Source organism: Capricornis sumatraensis, chromosome 4 (genome assembly GCF_032405125.1).
Source record: "Capricornis sumatraensis isolate serow.1 chromosome 4, serow.2, whole genome shotgun sequence".
Classification (NCBI taxonomy): Eukaryota; Metazoa; Chordata; class Mammalia; order Artiodactyla; family Bovidae; genus Capricornis; species Capricornis sumatraensis.
The window spans coordinates 144,490,430-144,507,862 of record NC_091072.1 but is presented as its reverse complement, the minus strand read 5'-3'; the positions used below and the strand labels follow the sequence as shown (position 1 = coordinate 144,507,862).

At 40.4% G+C, this 17,433-nt stretch overlaps 1 protein-coding gene across 1 annotated transcript in view; it reads right to left on the bottom strand.

Moving 5' to 3' along the window:
• Positions 1 to 15,640: 15,640 nt before the first annotated feature.
• LOC138078766 (ovostatin homolog 2-like) overlaps positions 15,641 to 17,433 on the bottom strand; it is a 51,912-nt gene continuing 50,119 nt past the window's right edge. Inside the window, 3 exon segments of the mRNA XM_068971514.1 lie at positions 15,641 to 15,693; positions 16,634 to 16,736; positions 17,321 to 17,389. Coding sequence (XP_068827615.1) covers positions 15,641 to 15,693; positions 16,634 to 16,736; positions 17,321 to 17,389 — 225 coding nt within the window.

Genomic DNA, 17,433 nt, shown 5'->3' with positions numbered 1-17,433 from the left:
CCACTGATGCCTTTTCTTTAATATGGATACAACAGTGTTAGAGCTCTTGATTACATTCTGGATATTTACTAGGCAAATATGATGGTGCCATTTAAATTTGGAATTTATTGTATGAATTAATGGGCTTCCCAGGTAGTGCAGAGGTAAAGAATCCACCTGCCAATGCAGGAGATGTAAGAGACTTGGGTTCAACCCCTGGGTCAGGAAGATCCCCTGGAGGAGGAAATGGCAACCCACTCTGGATAATTCCATGAACAGAGGAACCTGACAGAGTACAGTCTACGGGGTCTCAAAGAGTGGGAGATGACTAACTATACATTTCCTCTAATCATTCACTAAAGCAAAAAAATGATATTTATGATCTTTTCTTTCTCTTGTATTTTTACCCACCCCTTTCTACAAGGACAACCTCTTATTGTGTGTTTCTTTACTGCAAAGGTTTTGGCCAAGTCTAAAGAAAATTGTCTGTGTCATTTGACCGAGACTGTATCTTTATGCCTTTAATTAATATGTCTCCACATCACAAATGGAAAACAATGTCATAGTGGTGATCACTTACCTTATCCCTTATAAAAAGCAACAACAAAAAATCTACTCTTCTCCATGCTTCTCCCCCTTTACTGATTCCATGGAGTTTCTTTGTCCCTTGTCATAACACTCACTTCAAGGTGTGACCCTAAAACAATCACTTAATATTTGAAGAACATTCAAATAGTCAGTTATATACTTACACTTAGAACATCTTTGTTAATCAAAATGTAGAACATAGATTTACCAGAAATGGGCATATCTGGAAGTCAAATGTTTTCTGAGACTTTATTAACATGATACAACCTGGAAGGTTAAATCTAATACCAACAACAAGAAGTCTAACATGAGGAATTTAAAAAACACAAATTGATTGGTATACATGTTGAAATTTGCTGAGTGAGAGAAGCAACTTGCATAACACTTCTTTTTACTAAGGTGAATTGAATTTATATTTTCAAACAAATGTAATCTGATTTATCTGATTAGGAGGAGACAAACATAAACGTTTGAATACATATCCTTCTGATAAATATACCTATATATGTGCTGTGCTTAGTTGCTCAGTCATGTCCAGTGCTTTGTGACCTCAGGACTACAGCCTGTCAGGCTCCTCTGTTGATAGACTTCTCCAGGCAAGAATGCTGGAGTGGGTTGCCATGCCCTTCTCCAAGGGAACCTTCCCAACCCAGAGATAGAACTCAGGTCTCCCGCACTGCAGTCGGATTCTTTACCATCTGAGCCACCAGGGAAGCCCATATATATATACACTTTAAGTTCGTTAAGTTGACTCATCCATATGAGAATTCTCTAGATTGTCAGTTAGCAGCTAAAATTTGTTGTACCTATCCTTAGAATTTTCTATCTAGTTATCATGTTTGGAATTTATATATTTGAAGTTAATACTCATACTTTAATGCATAAAACTCTTTATATCCAGATAATTTTGTCTATGATAAAAAAGTGATTGAAAATTATATAGGTAATACATACTCTTAAAAAGTAAATAGGTAGCACATACTGGTGAAAAGTAAAAACAAGAAAGAGAAAAAATAAATTATTTCAAGTCTTGTGAAAATACATCCCAAATTCCAAAGTCAAATTTGGAATTATAAGTTATATCCTTATCCTCTTTCAGGCTTCACTTTCTTTAAGGTATGGTTCCTTGGGAAGTAGTTATAATTCATTATTAAATTAATTTTTACACTTTTTATTTTATATTGGGGTATAGCCAATTAACAATTTTGTGATAGTTTCAAGTAAAGAGTGAAGAGGCTCAGCCATACATAGACATGTAACTATTCTCCCCCAAACTCCCCTCCCATCCAGGCTGCCACATAATATTGAGCAGAGTTTCATGTGCTAAACAGTAGTTCCTTAATTATTCATTTAAAGTATAACAGTGTGTACATGTTCATCCCAATCTCCCTAACAATCTCTTCTTCCCACCCTTCCCTCCATGAAACACAATTTTTAATATTAAGAAAGTAGAAAACTTCTGTAAAGAACCCTAACCCTTTCACAATCTTGGATGATAATCACTTTGATGATAGTGACATGGCTTTGCACAATATTCAGTGTTATGCAATTATTTCCTGTCAGATAAAGGCTTAAGGTAAAGGGAAAATGTTCCAGGAATCTATCAAGACTAGTGTCATGAATGAGAACTTGTTCCTTCCTCAGAACATGTTCTTGATGAGAATTCTACCCACAACCCCATAGGCAGTCATGTCCTGCAGCAGATGGTAAGCAAGGCGCCTCTGTCTTCTCCCCTCAAACCCTTCTTTGTGTGAACGCTCACAGGATTATGCACCTGGGGTGGGGCTGAGGGGGAGCAAGCTCACAGTGTTCTCTTTGGAATTACCATTACCTCAAATAATAAGGTTTCTGTCAACTTGTTTTGGTTTTGACAAATCATAAAATTTTCCAGACTCTTTTTGCCTTGAGAGGTGGACTTTCTTTTAGGCAGAGTGAGTCTGGGAACCAATGGATCCTGCTAGGAAATGGGTGCAGCCAGTGCAGCCCCTTTGCATCCAGTGGCTAAGACTCCAAGAGACCAAAGCAGGGGGCACAGGTTTGATCCCTGGTTGGGGAACTAGATTCAACATGCAGCAACTAAGACCCAGGGCAGCCAAATATTTTAAAAAGGAAAGCTTTCCCTCAAAAAAATAATTAAAAAAAAATTTTTGTTGTTGTCAAAAAGAAACTACAATTACTCACCCAGTGCTTTAAATATCATTATATTAAGAATGGGGTTTGTATGTAGAATTTTCTTTCCTTTTGCTGGGTGGAAACTCACAACCTGTGTTTGGATTCTGCTTCTGTCACTTAGAGACAAATAGTCTCTGATGAGTAACTGAAATACCTGGTGCTTCTCTTTCTTTGTCTATGAATGGGAATAATTATAACAGCGATGATTTATAAGCTTATTGTGGGAATTAGGTGGCGCTGGAGTGGCGAGCGGTGTCTGTGTGGCTTGGAGCGGCAAGCGGCAGAGAGGAGATACCCCACGTCCAAGGTCAGAAAAGCCCCAGCAAGATGGTAGGAGGGGTGAATTCGCGTTTAGAATCAAACCCCGGTTCCACCAGAGATGCTCAGAGGGCTCAAACAAACCTTGTGCACACCAGGACCCAGGGACCAGACAGAGACAGGTTGGCAGTGGTCTGCCACCAGGACAGGGGCTCTGAGTGTGGGTATGGCATAAACCCTCTTGGAGGAGGTCGCCATTAACCCTACTATAGAGCTGCCAGAACTTACATCGGACTGGAAAATAGACTCTTGCAGGGCACAACAGAGCCTTGTGCACCTGGACCCAGGAGAAAGGAACAGTGACCCCACGGGAGACTTGCCTGTGGGTGTCCGGGAGTCTCCGTTGAAGGCGTGGGTCGGTGATGGCCTGCTGCAGGGTTGAGGGCATGGAGTGTAGCGGTACATGCCTGGATTCTTTTGAGACAGGTCACCACTATCTTCATTACCTCTACCATAGTTTGAGTGAGTGAGTGACTGAAGTTGCTCAGTCGTGTCCGACTCTTTGCGACCCCATGGACTGTAGCCTACTAGGCTCCTATGTCCATAGGATTTTCCAGGCAAGAGTACTGGAGTGGATTGCCATTTCCTTCTCCAGGGGATCTTCCCAACCCAGGGATCGAACCCGGGTCTCCCACATTGTAGACAGATATTTTACCATCTGAGCCACCAGGGAAGTCCCAGGTAAATAGCAGGGAGGGAACATAGCTCCACCCATAAAGAGAAAATTGGATTAAAGATTTACTGAGCATGGCCCCGCCCATCAGAACAAGACCTAGTTTCCTCCTCAGTCAGTCTATCCCATCAGGAAGCTTTCATAAGCCTCTTATCCTTCTCCATCAGAGGACTGCTGCTGCTGCTAAGTCATTTCAGTCATGCCCTACTCTTAGCGACCCCATGGACAGCAGCATACCAGGCTCCTCCGTCCATGAGATTTTCCAGGCATGAGTGCTGGAGTGAAATGCCATTGCCCTCTCTGCCATCAGAGGGCAGATAACTGAAAATCACCATCACAGAACTAACCAATTTAATCACATGGACCACAGCCTTGTCTAACTCAATGAAACTGTAAGTCATGCCGTGTAGGGCCACCCAAGACGGATGGGTCATGGTGGAGAGTTCAGAAAAAATGTGGTTCACTGGAGAAGGGAATGGAAAACCACTTCAGTATTCCTGCCTTCAGAACCCCATGAACAGTATGAAAAGGAAAAAAGATAGGACACTGAAAGATGAACTCCCCAGGCTGGTAGGTGCCCAATATGCTACTGGAGATCAGCGGAGAAATAACTCCAAAAAGAATGAAGAGATGGAACCAAAGCGGAAACAACACCCAGCTGTGGATGTGACTGGTGATAGAAGCAAGGTCCAATCTTGTAAAGAGCAATATTGCATAGGAACCTGAAATGGTACATACATCAGCTCAGTCCAGTTGCTCAGTCGTGTCCGACTCTTTGCGATCCCTTGAATCGCAGCACGCCAGGCCTCCCTGTCCATCACCAACTCCCAGAGTTCACTCAGACTCACGTCCATAGAGTCAGTGATGCCATCCAGCCATCTCATCCTCTGTCATCCCCTTCTCCTCCTGCCCCCAATCCCTCCCATATTAGAGTATTTTCCAATGAGTCAACTCTTCACATGAGGTGGCCAAAGTACTGGAGTTTCAGCTTTAGCATCATTCCCTCCAAAGAAGTCCCAGGGCTGATCTCCTTCAGAATGGACTGGTTGGATCTTCTTGCAGTCCAAGGGACTCTCAAGAGCCTTCTCCAACACCACACTTCAAAAGCATCAGTTCTTCGGTGCTCAGCTTTCTTCACAGTCCAACTCTCACATTCATACATGACCACAGGAAAAACCATAGCCTTGACTAGACAGAACTTAGTTGGCAAAGTAATGTCTCTGCTTTTGAATATGCTGTCTAGGTTGGTCATAACTTTTCTTCCAAGGAGTAGGCGTCTTTTAATTACATGGCTGCATTCACCATCTACAGTGATTTTGGAACCCAAAAAAATAAAGTCTGACACTGTTTCTACTGTTTCCCCATCTATTTGCCATGAAGTGATGGGACCAGATGCCATGATCTTCGTTTTCTGAATGTTGAGCTTTAAGCCAACCTTTTCACTCTCCTCATCCTCTTTCATCAAGAGGCTTTTTAGTTCCTCTTCACTTTCTGCCATAAGGGTGGTGTCATCTGCATATCTGAGGTTATTGATATTTCTCCCAGCAATCTTCATTCCAGCTTGGGCTTCTTCCAGCCTGATGTTTCTCATGATGTACTCTGCATATAAGTTAAATAAGCAGGGTGACAATATACAGCCTTGACGTACTCCTTTTGCTATTTGGAACCAGTCTGTTCCATGTCCAGTTCTAACTGCAGTACTTGGATGCAATCTCAAAAATGACAGAATGATCTCTGTTCGTTTCCAAGGCAAACCATTCAATATCACAGTAATCCAAGTCAATGCCCCAACCAGTAATGCTGAAGAAGCTGAAGTTGAACGGTTCTATGAAGACCTACAAGACCTTTTAGAACCAACACCCCCAAAAGATGTCTTTTTCATTATAGGGGACTGGAATGCAAAAGTAGAAGTCAAGAAACACCTGGAGTAACAGGCAAATTTGGCCTTGAAATGTGGAATGAAGCAGGGCAAAGACTAATAGAGTTTTGCCAAGGAAATATACTGGTACATACATGAATCAAGACAAATTGGAAGTGGTCAAACAGGAGATGGCAAGAGTGAACGTCGACATTTTAGGAATCAGGGAAGTAAAATGGATTGGAATGGGTGAATTTAATTCTGATGACCATTATATCTACGACTGTGGGTAAGAATTCCTTAGAAGAAATGGAGTAACCATCATAGTCAACCAAAGAGTCAAAATGCAGTACTTGGATACAATCTCAAAAATGACAGAATGATCTCTGTTTGCTTCTGAGGCAAACCATTCAATATCACGCTTATCCAACTCTGTGCCCCGACCAGTAATGCTGAAGAAGCTGAAGTTGAATGGTTCTATGAAGACTTACAAGACCTTCTAGAATTAACACCTAAAAAAGATGTCCTTTTCATTATAGGAGACTGGAATGCAAAAGTAGAAAGTCAAGAAACACCTGGAGTAACAGGCAAATTTGGCCTTGGAGTACAGAATGCAGCAGGGCAAAGGCTAATAGTTTTGCCAAGAGAATGCACTGGTCATAGCAAACACCCTCTTCCAACAACACAAGAGAAGACTCTACACATGGACATCACCAGATGGTCAACACGGAAATCAGATTGATTATATTCTTTGCAGCCAAAGATAGAAAAGCTCTCTACAGTCAGCAAAAACAAGATCAGGAGCTGACTGTGGCTCAGATCATGAACTCCTTATAGCCAAACAGAGATTTAAATTGGAGAAAGTGGGGAAAACCACTAGACCGTTCAGGTATAACCTAAATCAAATCCCTTATGAATATACAGTAGAAGAGAGAAATAGATTTAAGGGACCAGATCTCATAGACAGAGTGCCTGATAAACTATGGATGGAAGTTCATGACATTGTACAGGAGAGAGGGATAAAGACCATCCCCATGGAAAAGAAATGCAAAAAGCAAAATGGCTGTCTGAGGAGGCCTTACAAATAGCTGTGAAAAGAAGAGAAATGAAAAGCAAAGGAGAGAAGGAAAGATGTAAGCATCTGAATGCAGAGTTCCAAAGAAGAGCAAGGAGAGATAAGACAGCCTTCCTCAGCGATCAATGCAAAGAAATAGAGGCAAACAACAGAATGGGAAAGACTAGAGATCTCTTCAAGAAAATTAGAGATACCAAGGGAACATTTCATGCAAAGATGGGCTCAATAAAGGACAAAAATTGTATGGACCTAATCCCTCCCAGCATCAGAGTCTTTTTCAATGAGTCAACATTTCACATGAGGTGGCCAAAGTACTGGAGTTTCAGCTTTAGCATCATTCCTTCCAAAGAAATCCCAGGGCTGATCTCCTTCAGAATGGACTGGTTTGATCTCTTTGCAGTCCAAGGGACTCTCAAGAGTCTTCTCCAACACCACAGTTCAAAAGCATCAATTCTTCAGTGCTCAGCTTTCTTCACAGTCCAACTCTCACATCCATACATGACCACAGGAAAAACCATAGCCTTGACTAGACGGACCTTAGTTGGCAAAATAATGTCTCTGCTTTTGAATATGGAGAAGGGGATGACAGAGGATGAGATGGCTGGATGGCATCATTAACTCGATGGACGTGAGTCCGAGTGAACTCCGGGAGTTGGTGATGGACAGGCAGGCCTGTCATGCTGCAATCCATGGGGTCGCAAAGAGTCAGACATGACAGAGAGACAGAACTGAACAGAACTGAACAGAAGCAGAAGCCATTTAGAAGAGGTGGAGAGTACACAGAAGAACTGTACAGAAAAGAGCTTCACACCCAGAAAATCACCATGGTGTGATCATTCATCTAGAGCCAGACATCCTGGAATGTGAAGTCAAGTAGGCCTTAGAAAGCATCACTACGAACAAAGCTAGTGGAGGTGATGGAATTCCAGTTGAGCTATTTCAAATCGTGAAAGATGATGCTGTCAAAGTGCTGTACTCAATATGCCAGGACATTTGGAAAACTCAGCAGTGGCCACAGGACTGGAAAAGGTCAGTTTTCATTCCAATCCCAAAGAAAGGCAATGCCAAAGAATGCTCAAACTACCGCACAATTGCACTCTTCTCACATGCTAGTAGAATAATGTTCAAAATTCTCCAAGCCAGGCTTCAGTAATACGTGAACTGTGAACTTTCAAATGTTCAAGCTTGTTTTAGAAAAGGCAGAGGATCCAGAGATCAAACTGTCAACATCCGCTGGATCATAGAAAAAAGCAAGAGAGTTCCAAAAAGCCATCTATTTCTGCTTTATTGACTATGCCATAGCCTTTGACTGTGTGGATCACACAGTCCTCTTCACTTTTTGTCATAAGGGTGCTGTCATCTGCATATCTGAGGTTATTGACATTTCTCCCGGCCATCTTGATTCCAGCTTGTGTTTCTTCCAGTCCAGCGTTTCTCATGATGTACTCTGCATAGAAGTTAAATAAGCAGGGTGACAATATACAGCCTTGATGTACACCTTTTCCTATTTGGAACCAGTCTGTTGTTCCATGTCCAGTTCTAACTGTTGCTTCCTGACCTGCATACAGATTCCTCAAGAGGCAGGTTAGGTGGTCTGGTATTCCCATCTCTTTCAGAATTTTCCAGAATTTTTTGTGATCCACACAGTCAAAGGCTTTGGCATAGTCAATAAAGTAGAAATAGATATATTTCTGGAACTCTCTTGCTTGTTCCATGATCCAGCGGATGTTGGCAATTTGATCTCTGGTTCCTCTGCCTTTTCTAAAACAAGCTTGAACATCAGGGAGTTCACAGTTCATGTATCGCTGAAGCCTGGCTTGGAGAATTTTGAACATTATTCTACTAGCATGTGAGAAGAGTGCAATTGTGCGGTAGTTTGAGCATTCTTTGGCATTGCCTTTCTTTGGGATTGGAATGAAAACTGACCTTTTCCAGTCCTGTCACTACTGCTGAGTTTTCCAAATGTGCTGGCATATTGAGTACAGCACTTTGACAGCATCATCTTTCATGATTTGAAATAGCTCAACTGGAATTCCATCACCTCCACTAGCTTTGTTTGTAGTGATGCTTTCTAAGGCCTACTTGACTTCACATTCCAGGATGTCTGGCTCTAGATGAGTGATCACACCATGGTGATTATCCAGGTCATGAAGATCTTTTCTGTACAGTTCTTCTGTGTATTCTTGCCACCTCTTCTTAATATCTTCTGCTTCTGTTAGGTCCACACCATTTCTGTCCTTTATCGAGCCCATCTTTGCATGAAATGTTCCCTTGGCATCTCTAATTTTCTTGAAGAGGTCTCTAGTCTTTCCCATTCTGTTGTTTTCCTCTATTTCTTTGCATTGATGACTGAAGAAGGCTTTCTTATCTCTTCTTGCTTGCTTGAAGAAAGCTGAGCACCAAAGAACTGATGCTTTTGAACTGTGGTGTTGAAGAAGACTCTTGAGAGTCCCTTGGACTGCAAGGAGATCCAACTTGTCCATTCTAATGGTAATCATTCCTGGGTGTTTATTGGAAGGACTGATGCTGAAACTGAAACTCCAATACTTTGGTCACCTCATGTGAAGAGTTGACTCATTGGAAAAGACCCTGATGCTGGGAGGGATTGGGAGCAGAAGAAGGGAATGATGGAGGATGAGATGGCTGGGTGTCATCTTCGACTCCATGGACATGTGTTTGAGTGAACTCCGGGAGTTTGGTGATGGACAGGGAGGCCTGGCATGCTGTGATTCATGGGGTCGCAAATAGTTGGACCCGACTGAGCGACTGAACTGAACTGAATTGAACTGAGAGATCTCTTCAAGAAAATTAGAGATACCAAGGGAATATTTCATGCAAAGATGGGCTCATTAAAGGACAGTAATGATATGGGCCTAACAGAAGCAGAAGATATTAAGAAGAGGTTGCAAGAATACTCTGAAGAACTGTACAAGAAAGATCTTCATGACTCAGATAATCACGATGGTGTGATCAGTCACCTATCCAGACTTCCTGCAATGTGAAGTCAAGTGGGCCTTAGGAAGCATCACTATGAACAAAGCCTGTGGAGGTGATGGTATTTCAGTTGAGCTATTTCAAATACTAAAAGAATGATGCTGTTAAAGTGCCACATTCAATATGCCAGCAAATTTGAAAAACTCAGTAGTGGTCACAGGACTTTAAAAGGTCAGTTTTCATTCCAATCCCTAAAAAAGGCAATGCCAAAGAATGCTCAAACTACCATGCAATTTCATTCATCTCACACGCTAGCAAAGTAATGCTCAAAAATTTTCAAGCCAGCCTTCATCAATATGTGAACTGTGAACTTCCAGATGTTCAAGCTAGTTTTAGAAAAGGCAGAGAAACAAGAGATAAAATTGCTAACACCCACTGGATCATCAAAAAAGCAAGAGAGTTCCAGAAAAAACATCTATTTCTACTTTATTGACTATGCCAAAGCCTTTGACTCTGTGCATCATAATAAAGTGTGGAAAATTCTGAAGGAGATGGGAATACCAGACCACCTTACCTGCCTCTTGAGAAATATGTATGCAGGTTAGGAAGAAACAGTTAGAACTGGACATGGAACAAGAAACTGGTTCCAAATAGGAAAGGTAGTATGTCAAGGCTGTATATTGTCACCCTGCTTATTTAACTTCTATGCAGAATACATGATGAGAAATGCTCGGCTGGATGAAACACTAATTGGAATCAGTATTCCTTGGAGAACTATCAACAACCTGAGATATGCAAAGGACATCACCATTATGGCATAAAGTGAAGAAGAACTGAAAAACCTCCGATGAAAGTGAAAGAGGAGAGTTAAAAAGCTGGCTTAAACCTCAACATTCAGAAAACCAAGATAATGGCATCCGGTTCATCACTTCATGGGAAATAGATTGGGACACAGTGGAAACAGTGGCAGACTTTATTTTTGGGGGCTCCCAATCAGTGCAGATGATGAATGCAGCCATGAAATAAAAAGATGCTCACTCCTTGGAAGAAAAGTTATGACCAATATTGACAGTATATTAAAAAGCAGAGACATTACTTTGTCAACAAAGGTCCTTCTAGTCAAGGTTATGGTTTTTCCATTAGTCATGTACGGATGTGAGATTTGGATTATAAAGAAAGCTGATCGCCAAAGAATTGATGCTTTTGAACTGTGGTGTTGGAGAAGACTCTTGAGAGTCTCTTGGACTGCAAGGAGATCCAACCAGTCCCTCCTAAAGGAAATAACTCCTAAATATTCATTGGAAGGACTGACATTGAAGCTGAAATTCCAATACTTTGGCCACCTGATGTGAAGAACTCGCTCATCACTGACTGAATGGAAATTAGTTTGAGCAAACTCAGGGAGTTGGTGTTGGACAGGGAGGCCTGGCATGCTGCAGTCCATGGGGTTGCAAAGAGTCAGACATGACTGAGTGACTGAACTGAACCGAACTGAACTGTGGGAATTACATTGTTGTTGTTCTGTTGCTAAGTTGTGTCCACCTCTTTGTGATCCCATGAACTACAGCTCGCCAGGCTTCCCTGTCCATCACCAACTCCCTGAGTTTGCTCAAACCCATGTTCACTGAGTCAAGTGATGCCATCCAACCATCTCATCCTCTGTCAACCCCTTCTCCTCTTGCCCTCCATCTTTCTTACTATCAGAATCTTTTCCAATGAGTCAATTAGTATACTTAAAGTGATCAGCACAGTGCCTGACATGTAGAAAACATTGGATAGGTCCCTTTTAAGACTAAATTTTACACACACACACACACACCCCTTCAAAGTCCTACTCATGGAGACTATTACTGTGAGCATTGGGTGTTTCATGTCAGCCAGGCACCTATACGGACCCCTCTAAATGATTTTCCTGGGATTAGTAATCAGAAAGAACTTTAAAAAGGAGGCATCACAGGTTCTCTATGAAGATAAGACAGGAAAACAGAGGCAAAGAACTAGGGAAAAAAATGAATGATATGGAACTTTATTAGTGGCAAGTAAAAGAATGTCTTACTAGCAAAGATTTAAAAATACCAAACATTTATTATCTCATTTGGCACAAATTCTGAGGAACATGGAAGCAGCATTAATTCAGCAGCTCACCGATGCCATCAAGAAGTTTCTTCCATTGTTTCTGCTTTACTTCTTAGGTATATCAGTATTATTTGCCTTTTTGGCCACAGTTTGGCTACTAAAGTACCAAAAATGGTTTCTTCCCAACAATATCCCAATCTGGGGAAGAAAGGAGTCAGTATAAAACAAAATTTTCTGCTCCAGAATCTCTCTCTTTCTTTTCCTTTCTCTTTCTCTCTCTGTCTGCTTCTTTCTCTCTTCTCTACCAGAGAGCAAAATCACTCTGGTTGCTGTATCAGGAGACATCCCTGTATAGGTCCTTAGTCAGATTCAATTTCAATTTCTCATTGTTAGGTCAAAGTATAGTAATTGGAGGTGTGTTCCTTAGAAATTCTACTTCATGGCTGAAGTACTCGTAACTGCTGGGAATCTGGGTGGCTGTTAGTTCTTGGATGAATTCACACTGAGAATTTCCCTGAATATCAGAAAGACTTTTTACACAACTCCCCTCTTCTTCCTCCTCTTCCTTAGAGGCATCTCTGTATTCAGTAATGGTTGCTGTGGTGGTATAAATACAGTCCATGGGGTCACGAAGAGTCAACCCCATGGACTGAGCACATGATACTTACATGGAAAGTTAATTGCGATCATAAAGTGAAGTGAAAGTGAAGTTGCTCAGTCATGTCCGACTCTTTGCGACCCCATGGACTGTAGCCCACCAGGCTCCTCCGTCCATGGGATTCTCCGGGCAAGAATACTGGAGTGGGTTGCCATTTCCTTCTCCAGGAATTGCAATCATAAAGAAGTAGTAAATAACTTTTTCTTTTGTCTCTTATTTATCCATGATGATATAAATACCTGACTCCCTTGCTTTAATGTGCACGTGCATGCTCAGTTGCTCAGTCGTGTCTGACTCTTTGCAGCCCCATGGACTGTAGCCCACCAGGCTCCTCTGTCCATGGAATTTTCCAGGCGAGAATACTGAAGTGGGTTGCCATTTCCTTTCCAGGGGATATTACTGACTTAGGGAGTGAACCTGGATCTCCTGCGTCTCCTTTATCGGCAGGTGAATTCTTTACCACTACGCCACTTGGAAGTCCCTTGCCTTAAAGTAGGAGAAGCTCTAAAAGACCACCCCAGCATCAAAGCTCACTATGGGCCCAAACTTTTACTGTGACCCATTGCAGCTCAACTCTTCTGTCTGTACAATTCTGATCCTTTATCCTGTACTGGTGTTGATCTTCAAAGTTGTCCCCAATAAACACTCTACACACATATCTCCATCCAGGGTTTGTGTTCCAGGGAACCTGACCTGTGAAAACCAGTCACCGTCAGAGGAGACTGTGATAATGTGATTGGCTTAAACACTTATTGGCTTCCCTTGTGGCTCAGATGGTAAAGCGTCTGCCTACAATGCAGGAGACCCAGGTTTGATTCCTGGATCGGGAAGAAGGAAATGGCAATCCACTCCAGCACTCTTGCCTAGAAAATCCCATGGATGGAGGAGCCTGATAGGCTACAGTCCATGGGGTCACAAAGAATCAGACACGACTGAGCGACTTCACTTTCTTTAAAAACTTGTGCTCCATCCGAAAGTACACTGAGGCCAGAGATTTCATTTTACTCCTCTGGTTTCTCCTTCATAGTCTGCTTTATTCGTTCTTCCTCAAGTTGCTCCTGCTTTGTGTTTTAATATTTGAATGCCTCCTTGATTTTCCTCTCCATACAGACTCACTGCCTGAGTGAACTCCTCCCATCCATGATCTGTGTTCTAACATCACCCACATTTATTTATTTATTTTTTAACCTTGACCTCTCTCTCAAATTTCTAACAATGTTTTTGTTGTTCAACTTCCAACCTATTATCTCCATTTGAGTGTATAAAATCACAAACTCCCTACATCCAAAGACAAATTCCTATTTTCCCATTCAAGCTTGCAGCAGCCCAGGGAATCTATTTCTCAGTAGCTCAACTGGTAAGCATGGGAATAATCTCTGTGTCCAGCTCTTTGTGACCCTATGGACTATAGCTTACCAGGTTCCTCTGTCCATGGGATTCTCCAAGCAACAATACTGGAGTAGGTTGCCATGCCCTCCTCCAGGGGATCTTCCCAACTTGAGGATCAAACCCATGTCTGTAAAGTCTTCTGCGTTAGCATGTGGGTTCTTTTACCACTAGCACCACCTAGGATGTCCCCATTTCCTCAGTCCTTTTATACAATCCATCAGGAAATTCTACTGATTTTACCCTCAAAATATACCTGGAACTTGATAACTTCTATCTTCACCATTGCAACCCTGGTCCCAGTACTTTAATGGATTCCTTGAATATAATATGTATAGATTCTGGGGTGTGTGTGTTTAAATGAGTACAAAAAAAATATGAATACTGATTATCTACATATGTGACATACAATGTTTTGGTAAACTAGGTATAAAGGAATTCTTAACACAGTGAAATAAGCTTTTGTAGTCCTTCACATGGGCTGACATAAGTAGTTTATCTAGGATGATTCAATAAATATACATTTATTAAGGGCCCAGTTCTAGCTTAGGTACTATTTTTGGGGTACATTGAGCAGAGAGAGTATAAAATAAATAAGCCTAACCATCTTTTACTGTCATTCTATTATTAATTTGTTGAATACTGATAGACCCTGGGACACTTTGTTTCCAATATTTTGAACTCCACAACTGGAGAATTTATCTATAGCTTCTTCCTGTCTGTAACAGAGTCTTAGTAGAGTCGGGGCCTGCATTGAAATTGGTAGAGCAATGAATTCATTTCCACCCCTCTTTCCTCCAATTTTGTCCTGCCACCATCTTCTCAGTATTAACTCATTGCTTCAACTATAGTGTAAGGTAAAGGGTTGACAACAAGTATTGCTTTTCAGGAGTAAGTGATAAGTTCAGACCAATAAAATAATTTTTAGAGAAATAAACTGTCCTTGGATTACCCTCTCGATCATGTGAGTGAATTCAATAAATCCATCAGCTAATTTGTGACTAAGTATACTTTCCCCTCCACATATGCTTTGTTATTTTATTGGAAAGAGTGTTTTATGTCTCCTGTGTTTCTTTTTACATCATCAAGCTTACGTGAAGTCCTCTTAAAGGTGATCTCCTCCTCTGCCTCTCCGGGAATCTGGGCTCTCGCTTTCTCTGGATGCTGGAAGATTTCATATTCAGTACTCTGAATTCTGTCTAAAAACTTGAAATCAGAATTGACAACAGTAAAGCAAAATTGTTAGCATTGGTATCAAACAAAACCTTGAGTTTTCTAGGATGAAAATTATGAATCATGTAATGAAAAAAAGAAAATCAGAGACTTGGATGCAAAAATCACAGCATTTAATGAAACAAACTCTGGTAAGAACTCATAGCAGAGTGAACTCTATTCAGAATGTGAGGTGGTTCATAGATTTCTTCCAGGTTTGAGACAGGAGCATGAGTTCATTCAAAGTAAATTGTTTTCTACCTGGGATTCAAAAACAGTTCAAACAATAAATAAATGTGTGTATGTACATATAAATACATACATAGAGGTGGATAAACAAATACATATTTATAGACATTCACAAATACACATTAGTGTACACATGATGTGTATAAAATATGTATGTACATATTAATAACATATCAATTCATAAAACAAACATGAGAGTTTTAAAAAATGAAACATTTATGCAAGCACATAGTTTCAAATTCTTTAAAGTTATTTTAAAGACATTAATAAAAATCTTAATGCTGTCCTATTAGAGTACTTACCTAATGTACATAATTGTACAGACCGTGTGAAGCACCAGAGACTTCTCTTTGCTTCATCTATTGTTTTATCTTCTTAGATTTTCATTTTCTCATCAGATGTGTTTTTAATAATTCAAGATGATTATGATTTCCTTACCTTTTTTGTGTATTTTGTTTTGTCTCACTGAGACACAGAAACACTGTTGAGATTGTAAGAAGCAAGGGCATATTCATCTGGAAAATAAAAAGAAAGTTCATCCTTATTACATCTCCAACTTTCTATAACCAGGTGATATCAGACAATATAATTACACTAGGTAATTACTAACCCTTCTAGTAATTCTGCAAGAAAGTCAATTCCTTCTATTTTCTAAATCCAGGAACATCATATCAGAGTTTAAGGCACTTGACAAAGTACATTCAATTAGTAAATGACAGAGTCAGAATTCAAAGACTGCTTTACAAGGGTTTCCCTGTGATCCAGTGGTTAAGAATCTACCTTCAAATGCAGAGGATGCAAGACTGATCCCTGGTGAGGGAACCAGGATCCCACATGCTGTAGGGTTACTGAGTCTACGTCCTGCCAAGAAGACCCAACACAGCCAAAAAGACGAAAGAACGACAAAAAAATCCACCAAAAATCCCCGAAGACTTGCTGACAAACTTTTCATGACATTCAACAAGAAATTAATAGCACTAACCTTCCAGGGAACTTTTTAAAAAATCTTCTGAACAGCATCTTAGTAACTGCTTTGAAACCTAATCTATCAAGATTTGCCTGTAACACTTCAGAATATTTCTCACTGTTCATCTCAAATTAAAGTCCATAGATGTAGCATGGAATGGTTAGTCTCAGCCATTAACAACAAAACAACAGCAACAAGACCTGGAAGCTTAGCTGGTTTGTATTTCAAATTAAAGGCAGTGCCTTCTCATTATATCAAAAGGATTCTAGGTGTTGAAAAATTCTGGCAAATAGAAAACGGCCAAGTCAGAAGTTTATATATATATATATATATATATATATAATGGAGTAAAAAAAAAACCACACAATATGTAAAGTAAACCCAGATATTGAAGACCAAGGATGATTTTCAAAAGTTAAGTAGTTCAGGGAATCCTAGATACAGATATAACTTCCAGTAGTTTTAAAGCATGGTTGTTGCCCACCTACCTTTTTCATAATAATTGTAGACCATGACTGGGGATGGCTGAATGTTTGCTACATGGTTGATTTGCTCAACAGAGAGGGTGAAACTCTTTGCTGTACCTGAAACCTATAAAGATACAGATTATAAATACACCAGAGCAGGCCTGCAAAAAATAAAACCACAGAGCAAATTATTTCCAGAAGTTTATGATAAATCCAGGGTATAATGATCTTACATAATGGCAAAAGAGTGAGTTAAGTAATATTAAATTGTGTAAAATGTTGTTTCACCGATTATATTGAGGTACAAGAAAGTTGAAAATATTAGAAAAATGTAGGCATTTGTATGGATGTTAATGATATATACATAGAAAGGATGAGTCTGAAACTCGTGCCAGTCTCTGCTGGAGTTCAAGTCAAATTATAAAAGAATTATACATCTTTGACCAGACTATGTTAGATGCTGTGGGGAATAAAAGAACAGGGAAATGATGCTTCTAAACTTGAGAATCATCCAGTTAGCCAAGGTATATATGAAATAGCATAGTATTTAAGAGGGAAAAGACAATTAGTGTGGAAGAACACTGATCGCCTTTAACATCTCACATAGTTTTGACAAGCCCTATCATGTATATTTATGAGAAATCGAAGCATCCAGTTACCCTCAAAAGAAAAAGAAAGCCGTGGAGAAAAAAATTATTGTCAACTTACATTTTGCAGGTAGAAAAGAACATGGTCATTCTTGAATTCAATCTTCATTACTTGGCCACTGATTTCAAGCTTTAAGGAAATTGGCAAGGAGGGATAAATATGAAAGAGGATCA